We start from the raw sequence: 14,199 nt of genomic DNA on the forward strand, positions 1-14,199 counted from the left end.
GCCACAGCAAGATAGCTTGTAATTGTAGCTTTAATAGCATTTAATATCCCAGCCCACAGATGTTGTCAGAGTTTCAGATTTCCGTCCGAATTAACAATTATTACCACTTACTGATCAGTAAGTATGTGGAATTTGTAGCTATGTGTTATATAGTTGCATTAAAGAGACTTTGTAATTGCATACGTCTGATAAATGTTTTTCATTTTGCAACTAAAGAACTGAAGTTCCTTCCTTATGGAAGGGGCTAGTGAAGGTTGTAATACAAATACTGCTTAATCACACAGACTTTTAAAATGGTGTTTGCCACAATGTGTCTCACTTTTCACCTGTGACTTGACAAACACTAGAGAAGTTACATGCTGTTCTCTAAGCAAATGTATGGCAGAACTAGGAGTAAGGCTTTCAGTAGTCTGTCACATTTGTCTCATAGTTGTTGTGGTCCATTTCAATTAAATTTACATATAATTAATTGTGTTTAGTTTAATTACACTTCTAAACTTCCGAGAAGTAGTACTTGGCTAAAACTTGGAACATTTAGAAACCTACAGTCCAGAAGAAGTTAGAGGACTGGCATCACTCAGTGCACTACCACATTAGGCAACTATGGATTTCAAAGCAGGTACAGATACAGCAGTTATTCTACAAATACAAAATACTGCTGAAAGAAATCACAAAGTACTGATTTGTATAGTTAAAAGTACTACCTCCCTTTTTCAGTAAGGTTAATGGAGCTGGAATAGGGAATGCAGAATTCAGTTCTCTTAATTGTGTGAACTACTGCAGATTTCTGTGTTCTAGTAACTTCTTCCCCAAGCTCCAACTAGGTTTAGAATGGTGATGCATTGAGAAGGTGAATGTATATTAGTAATATCAGGGGGACATGAATATAAAGATGTCTTGATCCTGTGATTCACCAAAAGCTTGCTTTCAGATAGATTCTTTTCTTTGATTTGGTATCTTCGCATGAGTGAAATTCTGAAAGCGTAGGAATCCGTGTCCCTAACCAGCTTTAGGTATCACTCAGATGCAGTGGGATCAGTAATTTGGTCTAGCTGCGAAAGGTACAGAAAAAATAATTCCAAATTTAATCACATTATTCTGACCACTTCCAATTGCTCTCTTATCTTTGACTGCCCAATCCAGCATATCCACTTTTTTCTCTAAACATCAAAAATACATACATAGCAAAGACAACAGCCCTGCACTGCAAAATGGCAACGCATGCTTTGGCATGCGTGCCATGACTACAGCTCAGATGATCTAAGATTGTTTAATTAGGCTATAAACATTGTAAAACCTACTTGCAGCACTGTCAGCTGAAACAGTGGCAGACCAGCTGATGCTGCAGAGGCATCAGTGGTCAGAGGCAGCTGTTTTTTCATCAGATGGCCTGGGCTCCAGCCAGTGTATCCCACCCAGCTCTAGCTGTACACATTTGCAAAGCAGAAAAGCAGAGTGAATGGTCACAGGTAATTGGACTCCAAAGCAGGCTGCATCTTCCAGGCCTACAATGGCCCTCTTCCAGGCACGCTGCCAACAACTAATACAACCTCCAACTTTATTACCAAAAATCGGTCTCTGACATTTCCCATCTCACCAGCTGAAAGTTTTCCTTCCTGAATCATGGGTACAAAGAAGTAAAACCTGGTCTTCTCAACATTTTGCACAGCAACTCCTCCGTGTTGAAGTGTTGTTCTTCTTCACCTCTGAGTGACATAACAACAAGGTGCAGGAACACTCACTAAAGCGGGACAGTACATTTTATATATATATATATATACACATTACTTAGTCACATCACAGCACCAAGTGTGTTGAGAGGCAGTAAAACAGTCAAACGAATTAAAAGCACTGTTGTTTGGTGTAGTCACTATCCATTCATCCAACAAAAAGCACATTTCAGATGAGCTGTATATGCTTCCACTAAACAGCTGCACAACTTTTTTTCCAGAACAAAACGTACAGCAGTGTGATCCACAAGTCATATTTCCCATCAACGCCTTTTTTTGCCCCCTCAGTAGTGTGTGACATGCTACCTAGTTTAATCCTAGCATAAAGTTAAACTAGTATTCTGCTGCCAAGACAAGAAATCTACACCACTTCTTTTCTAAGTCTTAATTTTATCAGTAGAAAAACCAGGAAAAGCTACTTGCAAACACAAAATTAATTTGTAGGAAAAAGAGTACAGACTAATTCTTACACATTTTAATGTGACTGAGTGAAACCTAACACACACTTGTTTTGCTTATCTGATCCACTGTGCCTTACTAGCAATTCATAACCAGAATGCTCTAGGTGCCTGCCTTTTCCTTGACAGAAATATCTTTGCAGAAGTATTATTATTTTTAATCACAGTCTCTTCCCTGTGCTGTTTTCTCTGTGTGTGCATGCCTTCCCAACTTTGTGCATACAACTTCTTGGGGAAAACTAGCCTCCACAAACCAGAGGAATTAGGTCCCCACACCAGCACTTAAACTGTGTAGTAATTCTAACCATAAAACGCGACTGGATCATGCTGCACAGCTGTGCTTACCATTTGTACAAAAACCATCCCTTTAGTCTGCTGCCACTGCCATCCTAGATCTGTACATTACAAAGAAACACATCGAGTTGATGAAGAATTTCACTAGTAAATGATGCATGCGTGCACAGGTGTCTTCAAAAACTCACATCTGCTATCTCCCAAAATAATCCTGACTGTACCTCACAGCACTGTTCTCTGTACTGTGCATTTGCAAACATAACTACATCACAGTAGTCTAGATGAAGTCATTCTGCCTTTCAAAGAAAACCCACTAATAAATTCAGTACTAGAGAGCAGTTGATCCTATTTAAAAAAAACCAGACTGTGATAGTGCCTAAAAAGCCAGAAAAAGCAAGACACAGCAGTGATAACAGAAAAAGTCAATTCGTAGGCAGAAATTAGGAAGATAAACACTATCAAAGCAATGCTGTTTTCAGCAATTTCATTTTAGTTTCAATAGCATTTTAGGATTCACTTAATACCTGTAGAATTTCATTCAGTAATGACAGAACATCTTTAAGATTTTAACTCGTGAGTTTACAACACAAGGAAGTGAGCTGCAAGTGTTCAAGAATTTTCTTCGTAACAGTTGAGTAGACCAATTCTCAATACCCTAATGTATTATTTTGACAGTTGACATTTTGTCTCCCCATTTCAGCAGAATTACAGCATTTATATACAGATTTATAAAAAACAAGTGAGACTTTTACACAGATCATCCACTTTGCACATTATTCTGACTGTTAGAAGAAAAATCCCTATATTGGTCAAAACTATACAGAGCAAACACCCAGGAAAAAAGTCTTTTTTTATTCTATGACACTGTGTTAATACAATAAATATACAAAACTTCTGAACTACTCAGACATGCAACAGAGGGACAGAGAAGTGCATTTGTACAGAACCATGACATTCACCAGGACGGCGGAGCATTGTTAGTAATTTACAAAATATACAAACATCCCTCAGATAAATAAAATCAACTCTAAATTACAGATCAATGACTACTGACACTCCAGTGTTTAAACTTTGTACTTTGTACTCAATTTGCCACAATACTACAAAATGACACTTAAGTGGGCGCCATACTCTGATTAATAACGGACTGTGAAATCTGGTTTACATTAGGTACAAAATATTCTAACAAATACCAGCCTTCTGTTGTCAAAGCTAAACTCAAACTTCTCCCTGCCTTTTGGGCTGCAAAGTGTCAGACATTTCTGGTTTAAACAATTCCTGTGTAACTGAACCTTGAATTTCACTTCAGTTTAAAATCCATACATTCAACCCATCACATTACAAATCAACACTCCCTATACATAGAACATTAAATGTATTTTCTCAAAGAGCCTTTAAACATTTGGGGAAAAAAATCTACCTGCCAAATTCAGATTTTATTCCTAATTTTTTTTTTCCATAATATATTCTGGTATGTTATTATACAATCTTCAACTTCAGTTAAATTGCAAGGATGATGTCCCTGTGATTCCTATCCAAAAGATACCAAGAGAATTGCTTGAATTTAGATTTAAAAGTAATCCATAATAGAATTTCTAGATACAACCCCCAAGTTAAGTCTAAAACACTATCAAAAGAACAGTCTTGATATACAGCTGCTAGAAGGATGATGCCTGATCTCAACAGCAAATGGTGGGTTTTATCTGGAAAGCTTTTAATAATACTCCACACAAATTTAAGTTCAATGCTAGCATGTCCACTAGTATGAAAATTTAGAGCCCCTATTACGAAGAATATTTAAATTGCTTTTAACTTCATGATGCAAAGAACATTTAGAAGCAAGTATATTCATTAATAAGAACTTCAGCATAGGTGAAACTACAACATTTATCCAAATTCAAGCTGGATTTAAAGAAATTATAGAAGAAAGGAGACTAATAGGGACTTCATGATAACAGTACAATACTGATCCAGGGATTAAGCTAGGGCATTTATTTTTTGTAATGCTCTTCTGTTATTATGAATACAGTGTAGTGAAAAAGAATCTATGAAAGTCAGTCCATGTTCAGAACATGGAGGGGCCTCAGAATTTAAGGTGATTCACCTTAAGAGCTGAATTCATTTCAGCCACAGTGTATACTTACACAGGTTGTGGGGATGTGGTCCTTCCTGTTTTCATTTTCGAAAACAGAGTTTGAAAAAACAGTCCAAGTATAGTGTATAAGACTCATGAGGCAATTCAAGAATATAATCTTCAAAGGAGAAAAACAAGATGTTATACTAAAATCTGATTATATTCTATTATATTATGATGGTATGTACCATTATGGATTGTTCCGTTCCACTGCACCAATTTAACCTCTTAGGCCTCCAGATAAATGATTTAAAAATTAACATTGTTAAAGATGAATATTTCTCACGTTTCCAATTCAAAATAGTTTAAAAGCTTTTTTCCTCCACCTTAATTCACAACACAGAGATGGCTGAGTTAATGTTAAAATGAATTCAAGTATCTGTTAAATGCCATTGCTTAAGAAGCTTGGGTTTAGACAGTATTTCTGGTAGAAGATTAAATACTGTATAGTTAGGTTTTTGGACAAGCAGTAAACAGAGTGACTGACTAGGCTAGAGATTTAGTACCACTGTTAAACACAAATCTACACTTAAAAAAAAAAAAACAACCCCCCCAAAAATCCCAAATACAACAAAAATACCACTGCACGTAGAAGAGGGGAGGGGGGCAAGAAACTAGTGTTCTAAAAAGTCAATACTGGTTTCTTTGCCAGCAAAATTATTACCCCAAGACATGAATCTGAAATTTAAAATAGCAAATATATAATCATTTAGCTTTGTGATTGAAACCATCAGTTAACTTCCTTAAACTGTACACCGCATTACACATTCTGTTACAGAGAATGTTTATGCACCATAGTCATTTCTCACATGTAGAGAATACTCCATGAAAATAGATACAAACAAGTGCTATTATTATAAAGTGGTGCAGGTAAATTCTGGACCAAAACACTATTTAAACAAGATCAGATAACTCAACAGTATTCATGCAAACTTACAGGTTTATATCAAAAGACTTATCCTAAAAAAAACCCCAAGAAAAGAATTTATAATATCTACCTTACTTGTATTTGTCCTCCAGCAGCTGCTGAAATTGCAAAAGCAGTAGCCAAATCTAACTTTCTACATCTCCCAGTCTACCCCACTTCTTATAGTAGAAATAGGGAAAACAATTCTTACGAAGAAAAATAATTGATCCAAAGTGCTTTCCTGAAGTTAAAAAAAATACTGGAGTGAACCACTAAAAAACTTCCAAATTCTTAACACATTTATTTGATCATTATATACCACAATTAATTCTCAGGGCAATTGCTAAAATTATTTATCCTCCATAAAATATGGATGGCTCTATATTCTAGAATGCAACATCTTAAAGAAGGGCAAAGAATGGTTATCATTTTAAAATAAATAAATTTATAATAAAATAACCAAACATTTCCCATTTCACCCATGCACAGCTGCAGAAGACACAAACATGCTGTGTGAATTTTGATCTAGGCTTTTAGGGAATACAGTAAGTGACTGGAAAATAAAGTACAATCAAAGAGAATGGTGATGACTTTCTATGTTCCCCTACATTCGGTTACCCTTGAACGCGTTCTGAGCTGCACTGGTTGCTGCTGTTGATGCGGCGTTGGCTGCAGCAGTTTGTACAGTTTTGTTGGACATCACTCCTGTTGCAAATTCCTGCTGTGCCTTCTCAAAACTAGCACCAGTCGTGCGGTAGAGACCATGCACCTAGGGAGGTGGAAAAGCAGTGAGAAAGTGGTGCTGAGCCTTCCATTTCTTGGTAGGCTAATAGCAAAGTCTCAAACATGAAACATAACTGTGTGGTGGGGAAATCTGTTTTGCTCATGTGTTTGGGACAATCCAGAAATGAGAAAATGGGACTTTTTTCCCCACAAATACTGTAACTTTTGATTGCCCTGCCACATGCACAGTTTGACTGTAGGAATACCTGTAACTTTTTGCAAGTTCAGAGGGGCCTCATAAATCTTTACTAAAATGTGCCTGGTATCTACTGTCTGAAATAGCATATTTAAATACACAAACAGGCTGCATCCTTAGCATAACACAGGGCTCACAGCTTGCAAAAATGTCTTCTGTCTCAATTTGTATACAACTTGTCCTACTCATTAAGAGAGTTAATAAGCGTGCATGTTAAAAAAAAACAGCAGGAAACAAAACCAAAAAAGTAGTTTTGAGTTCACTGTGTCAGTAACATTTTCGTGAACTTTCTTCTATGTCAACTTTTAGAAACATTTTCATTTCTCTGATAGTTACAAGAACAAGCTAAGCTATGACTGAATATTAAAAAGTATAAAATATCATAATAATGCAGATATGTATCTGCTAAACTAGTGTGATGACCAATAGCTCTGCAGAATAAGCCGAGGTATTAAACGATGTCTTACAAGCACTAAATAATATGGCATGTAATCTCTAGTACAACAAAAAAACAAAGCCTGAGTAACTTCCAATTACCTGACTATCAAAATTCAAATGCTATTTCTGACTCATATTCAGTCAAGTCACAATAAAGTTATCAAATATTACTGCAAAGACATTTTCATTCAAGTGTAGCAGGAAAATTAATGTTTTAAATTTTTTCTTTGTTATAAATGTGACTATTTCTCATCCATAAAGATACACCAGGTCACAGCTGAGTATGAAGGTTTTTGAAAAGAATCCAGATGCATACGGTAGGAAGAGTGTAAAAAAGAATGCTCCACCGTACACTTTTCTTGCTTGTTTCTTTCTTCTGTACCTGAGTATTTATGCAGAAGAGAAATATGGAGAAGGGACATCTCCAAGCAATCCTTAAGACTTCTAGCTACCTGTAAATACGCCAGAAGAGTTTCGGTATGTGAAAATCTTTAAGTGTAACTGTAACTGAGGTTGAATTATTAGAATTGCCAGCACATCATCAGCAAAATTCTCAGTTACATTTTATCTAAACAACATCAAAAACTTACTAATATTAGTATCTAAACTTAGGTCTTCTGGATGGAAATTCACAAAAAGGAACCAAGAGAAAAAAGCATCTTTCTTTGAGCTTTCATGCTATGTAATATTAATTGACAACAAAATGTTAAAATAATAGAAACAGAGAAATAAAAATCCTTTTATGAAGTGCCAGGCATCTCCCTCCCTCTTCTATTGATTTTAATGGGAATGATTTTCCTAAGAGCTGAAACTTCACAATAATTTGAATCACACTTCACTCAGCTGAGTCACTATAGATTTGAAAATTACAACCTGGCATCTACAGGTACAATCATAGAGTCCAGTGCATTCACCTACCCTTTCATTGTGGGTTTACCTCCCAATTTCTCTTATTGAGAGCTATCCTTCACCATTTTAGTTTGCAGAAAGTATGTGCCTTCTACAAACTGCATTTCCTAACTCCACAACAGTATAAGCAAAAACATAGAGTTGTTAATAGGTAAGGCACACCCCCAAGAATATTATTTAATCCCCTTAATCTTACTCTGTGAGAGAGTACCTCTCAAACAGGAAAGCCAGATCCAGAACAAATATAGGAAACAGAAGAGGGAAATAATATGTAACTTACCTTTTTAAACATAACTAATGAGATAACAGCAGATGCTGTGAAAAGTGCAGCTATGATTATCATCATAATGCCAACAGGAATACTCTTATTAAGACCAGTAAGAGATGAAATCCACCCACTGAAGGAAAAAGAAAGGACAAACTTTACTAGCACAGCACATGAACCATTCAATCACGGGTATTCACATCGAGGTAAGCTTTATAACCTCCTGGTTCTGACTTTGAGTACTTCTGAAGTAATGGGAATTTTACATAAGCACATTTCGGTTTATTAGTAAACTTTTAGAGCTTAATTTCCATTTTTACCAATGCATGCAGTGAAACTATATGAAAAATTGTAGCAGAATTGTGAACAAATTAGAGTTGCTCATCAACTTCTTGGGGTTTTTTTGGTCATACTGTTATTTCAGATTAATTTAAGACTACATAATTCTGTGGATGAGAAAATGTCCCCAGAAAAATAGCTTCGAACTTCTTTAACCATAAAACAAAAACATGCCATACACACAGTGCTTCTATGTGGGAAGCCTCATTTAACTGTATCCACACAGTGATGCTTCTCAGTTGAGGTTAATATGGTGATTTTTTGAACTAGATAGCATCATTAACTAATTGAAAAGTTTGCTGTATCAGTATCTACTTCAAACATTTCTCCATTCTTCAAAATTGAAACACCAACAGAAAAATACAGTATCAAACTTGAAACCACAAAAAGAAGGTTGACTTTAAGAAAAATAAAACATTGAAATGGAAAAGATTCTTCCACAGAAAAAAAAGCAAAAAATTTCTGTAAATCATCAACCTTAAACTTTCCTCCACTGTTTCAGATTGCTTTGATATCCCCTATGTCCAACTGGACTATACCACAGAACTCCAAAATCCAAACTGTAATTAGCATTTTCTGATGATCTGGCTCTCTTTCATACCCCATCCCCAAGCATCCTTAAAAGCACACTCCACATACTTCGATACTACAATACTTTTTTATTTTGTTGATCTCAATGTATCTATGAAAAAGAAAACCAGCAGATTCAAGAGCAAAAATAATGAAACAGGATCTTTCCTTACACTACAGTTCTAAAACAATGCTATTTTGCCTGCCTTACATATGTTTGGAGGTTAGCAGCAAAAAGCACTGATACAGAGAAGTGTCATTACCCAGCCACAGTACTGCCAGTCATAGCTCTCCGTCCTACCAGCTGGCTACTACAACCATGCTTTTAGTTAACACAAGTTTGTTGGTTTTTTTTCCAGGGACAGGAATCAATTCACAATAGCTTTTCCTTGTAAAAGCTAAGTATTAAACCTCGAAGACTCAAATAAATGATAATATACATAAAAGCTTCATGTAAAAGCTTATATACTTACAAGCATCAAAAAGAAAAATCAACTGTTACAGAATAAGGAGCTGACTTGGACAAATGAGCTTTTCAAATAATATCAGATATACAACTATATTCACTTGAATACATTGTTGACTCATTCTTCAAATTTTAGCCATAAATTTCCTTAATAAGTAGTAACTATATATTAGAAATAACTAATGATACAAAATAATATGCAAACAGTATATTATTACTGTCCAAATTATTTTTATCTTCTCTAAGTTTTGCTTATGTCTTTATCTTAAATACAGAGAAAGCAGTATCTCCACACACAACCAAAATAGACAAGGTCATGTATAACAGTTCAAAGTGGCTTAACATTGAAGGATGAATTTTTAACCAGCCTAATAACAGAAGTACCTCACAGTCTTGGGGTAAATTTCTCTCACTTCTCCTAAAAAAGCAAAAATGCTTTTTTTGAGTGCTAAATATAGCAATTCCAGTGAACACAAGATTTTTCTGGAACACAGAGTGTATTGCAGTTGCTATATCAAATATGAGTGTTTGTCTTACAGACAATGCTACAGCAAACAGAATACTCACCAGTTTCCCCATCTTTGAAATCCTGCAGCTTGAAGTACATGTACAGCAAACTGACAGATATATACAAAGAAGAACACAAAGAACCTGAATGAACTGTCACTCCTGAAAGAGGGGGGGAAAAAGATTAAAGCAGCCAGGAAATGAATGACTTTTTGCAAATACTGTAGTACCAATCTAAAAACTTTTTTCTGCATTAACTAGAGGAAAAGTGCTTTCATTTATTGACAGTGACTTGAAGTATCAGTAATTCTGTGGGTTTGTAGAGTGTTTATTTACAAGAGCTGCTCCTTCATCTTTAATATAGTATTTTTGCCATCTGTACCTCTAACAGAGGTGAGAATAGCAGCAAGATACTATTCCTTAGTGTTCTGTTCAGCACACAGCAGGGCCTCTTAGACTAAACATAGAAGTTTTGCTACAATGCATGAAGAACAGAATTCTACTCCACTTTCAGACTGAAGCTCACAATGCTGGCAGGATGGGAAGAAAATATTTTACTTGTAAAAGAAAATAAAATCTAATATGGAATTACTGAAACATAGTGAACATAGTGCAGACCAGAATACTGAAGTGGGTGTGGCTTAAAAGCAAAATATACAAAATAGGTTTACTGTTAAAATGACTAAAATGCCAGCCTGACAAAGACTGAAAGTAAAAATTTTTAAAAAATAAAATAAAAGAATGTACAGGCAAAATCTCAATGAAGACCTCAACTTACTACTATCAAAACTAATGATCATATGATTTTCTTGTTACCAGAGTTCTCAAGAAAGTAGAAATCAGTTAAGTCACAGAATCAGATTTTGCCCTTAATAACTCTTCCTGCAGAAGGGAGTTTGTTAATTCTGTTTATTTAACCAGTTCAGTTCAATAACTATTTCATTTTCTTCTGAGCAACTGACCAAAAGTTGAATATGGAGGTAGTAATTCTCCTTTTCCAATCAATATTTACTAAGAAAAGCTATGGATTTACTAGAGAGCAAATGCAAATTAAACTACATGATTCCTCAAAGATGTGTGGGTACAGAAATACCTCCTTGGTTAGCAAAAAGAAACATCTCATTTAGTCTACAGGTTACACTTAACTGCAATTTCTGGCCATCAATCTTTCTCTACAAGAATCAGTATATTTTAAATGAGAATATCCTGAATCACTTCAATGTAAAAAACAAAACAAACAAACCAAGAAATGCTATAAAGGTACCAAATTTAGAATCTCTACATGCTGATTTTCACAAAAAAAAAAAAGTTCAATTTTGTATGCAAATCAACCGTTCTATTCTTAAACACAAAACTACCAAACCTCACACTTGTCTGCAAAGATTGCTAAAAGCTAGGAAAACCACTAGAGTTTGATTATAGACCTGCTCTACTCATTCTTAAGAATCTCAGTCTACTTCAATTACAGACACTGTAGGTCACTCGCCAATACGAGATTTTTAAGTGTAGAGCTTTATGAAGTTCATTAGGAAGCCAAAAATTTAAGACACTCTTAACTATTAACCTACTGAAATTCTCGGTGTGAACGTATAGAGATTTAATAAGAATTTTCCTTAAAATTGTAGTCAGCCCAAAACAAAGTTAAATATTTCCTACAAATATTTTGTCAGTGGTAGAAGCTATAAATACTTCAAAGGATATTCCTAACTATTGCCATCTATGTTTCAAATACAACAACTAGATCAATGGCAAACATACTAATTGTTTCTAATGAAAGCATATTGAAGGATTATCATAATAATAATAATAATCAAGCAAATTCTGGAATGTTAATGCATTTTGACAAGTTTTTAAATATCCTAAGTCAAGCTGAAGTTGTTACCTGAAAGCTCCATAAAGGGGTCTGTACCAGCAGACAAAAGAACAAGGTGTAAAAAGCAAGAACCAGAGAATACTCAATCCAAAATCAACCCCTCGTGTAGCATCAACGTAAAACCAGGCCAAACATCCAAAGATATTAAGAAACAGTGTCACTGTATGGACTGTAGAAGCAAAAGCAAAATAGTCTTTATTAAGTTATGTTTATACAATAGATCATTACAACTTTTAAAGTAATACCTAAACTGAGCATTTTTAAACAAAACATCAGCATGCTAACAATAAATCTCTCTCAACACCCTCAGCAATACACTGATTTTCATACAGTTTTCTAACTTTCAGGTAAACCCTGTATTCACAAGTGAAAGTACTGAACATGAAAATTCAAGTGCTATCAGGTATATGATGAAGGAAAAAAATCCTGTCACAAAAATAAGACATCTTCAAACTTAAAATGATGAAAAAAGGTTTCCACAGCTGCAATAATTGATGCTTTTTCTACAGTAAGAACTGGATACAGATATTTAACAGACAATTGAATATTTCTGGAGAGAAAGTTTATAAACTATATAAAACGCATCATAAATTTAGCACTGTACACATTCTAGTTTGAAAATAAAAATTTCAAAAAAACCTCTTCCAACGAAAAGCTGTTTGTCTTCCACGTAATAAAGCAAAAAAAACCCAACTCAGTAAAAATGTTTCTCAATAAAACAAGACCTGCAAGAAGCTGTTCTAGATGCTTTAAGACATATTGCATATTCAAGTATTTCTTATGACATTGGTCTTACACATTTGCCTTTTTGGTGCTCAGTTCTTAGCTCATTACTAGCATTTTCTCAGTGGCAGACCTTGTTACAGGTTAACTATTGAGTTTCTACTGAAGAAAATGCATTGGCATTCCAACTTCAGAGGTTCTTTCAAACATATTTAGTTCTCAGAACAAGATACAGGAGTATTAAGAAACATTACAACTACTACCTTCATGCTATCTGGCACAGAAGTTAGTTCTGCCAGACTTAAAAGATGAACATGAATTTCTGTCTTTGTTCAGCAATAAACAATGATTCAGGAGTGATTTTACTATCTTAGAAGACCATTTCTAATCTTGTGGACCAAGATAAAGTTGAGTATTTATAATTGAGAGCGCACAAGCTGCTCCTTGCAGCAATGATTTTTTATTTAAGTTCAGCGACATATTTTAGTCATTCTACTGGAAGGCAAGGTTAAGAGAAGAACTGGAAAAATAATAAAGACTCTGAAAAAAAAATGCCCACATCATTGCATGAAAGGCTGATGAAAATCAAAACATTTCCCTCAAACATATCATATTTTCCAGAGACACCAGAAACAGAAAACTCTGCACTTTTAAATAATAAGCATTTAATGCACCTACATATCTTAGCACTGTTCAAAGAGGTCAGCAAAGCAACTGATTTCAGAATTTGTGTGTGTATGCCTCAAAGCACAACAAAGGATACAAATCCAAATTCCTGCCTTCCTTTGATAAATATGAGAAAGCTTACCATGCGGTATTCTTTGTTTTTCCACTTAATACTGGAAAACAGGGAGACCCCCTAGATTACTAAAACATCCAGACTCTGGTGTGGTTTGAACTTTCCAAAATTACTATGTTTTCTGTAATTGCAATTACGATAACAAGTTTTAAAAGAATACCATCAGTGCAGAAGAGAGTTGAAACGAACACCCACTACTGATACTCATTAGCACAATAAAACCAGCCACAGAGGGGTCTGCTTCACTACTGTCACAGAGAATCTCTGCTGTAAAAATCAAGTATTAGCAAGCTACAGATGAAGAAGGACTGCACTGACAATTCTCCCTTTGCTCCACTCACCCTTCTCTCTGCCTGCTGCAAGGTACAGAAAGGCATTTGTTCTTTGAGCCAACACCTTCATGTTGGCTCAAAGAACTTCGTTAAGTGACCTAGATAAGCTTTGCTGTTGTATGAACAGAGGTGTTTTTATGTTCAGGGTAATGGTTTTAAGTATCTTCTACGTACTTGCCTCTTCAGATTAAACCATGATACAAGTTATTAAAAGACAATGACCACCTAGGGACTGAAATGACCAAAGGCTTTGGCAGAAGTCTGCAACATGCAATGTCTGTATGACAATAACTTCACAGCTATACCAATAAGGTACTCAGTGTGAATTGATCTAAGAATGTCTTCTCCTAGTTTAGCTGTGGAAGCAGTTGAGGTTAAAAAAAATAAAAGGGCATTCATGCCAGACTGAACAATGGGAAATTACACCAGTTTAATAAATATTCAGACTCAACTTCATTCTTACTAGTGTAAACTTC

At 35.2% G+C, this 14,199-nt stretch overlaps 1 protein-coding gene across 2 annotated transcripts in view; it reads right to left on the reverse strand.

Annotated features, from left to right (window-relative positions):
• Positions 1–3,315: 3,315 nt before the first annotated feature.
• SCAMP1 (secretory carrier membrane protein 1) overlaps positions 3,316–14,199 on the reverse strand; it is a 57,341-nt gene continuing 46,457 nt past the window's right edge. For both annotated transcript variants that reach the window (XM_074813443.1, XM_074813442.1), the window contains 4 exons: positions 11,879–12,038; positions 10,057–10,158; positions 8,130–8,247; positions 3,316–6,292 (listed from right to left, as the gene is read on the reverse strand). In XM_074813443.1, the coding sequence (XP_074669544.1) occupies positions 6,128–6,292; positions 8,130–8,247; positions 10,057–10,158; positions 11,879–12,038 (545 nt within the window). In that variant the 3' untranslated portion in view covers positions 3,316–6,127. The remainder of the gene's footprint in view (positions 6,293–8,129; positions 8,248–10,056; positions 10,159–11,878; positions 12,039–14,199) is intronic.

Source organism: Strix aluco, chromosome Z (assembly GCF_031877795.1).
Source record: "Strix aluco isolate bStrAlu1 chromosome Z, bStrAlu1.hap1, whole genome shotgun sequence".
NCBI lineage: Eukaryota > Metazoa > Chordata > Aves > Strigiformes > Strigidae > Strix > Strix aluco.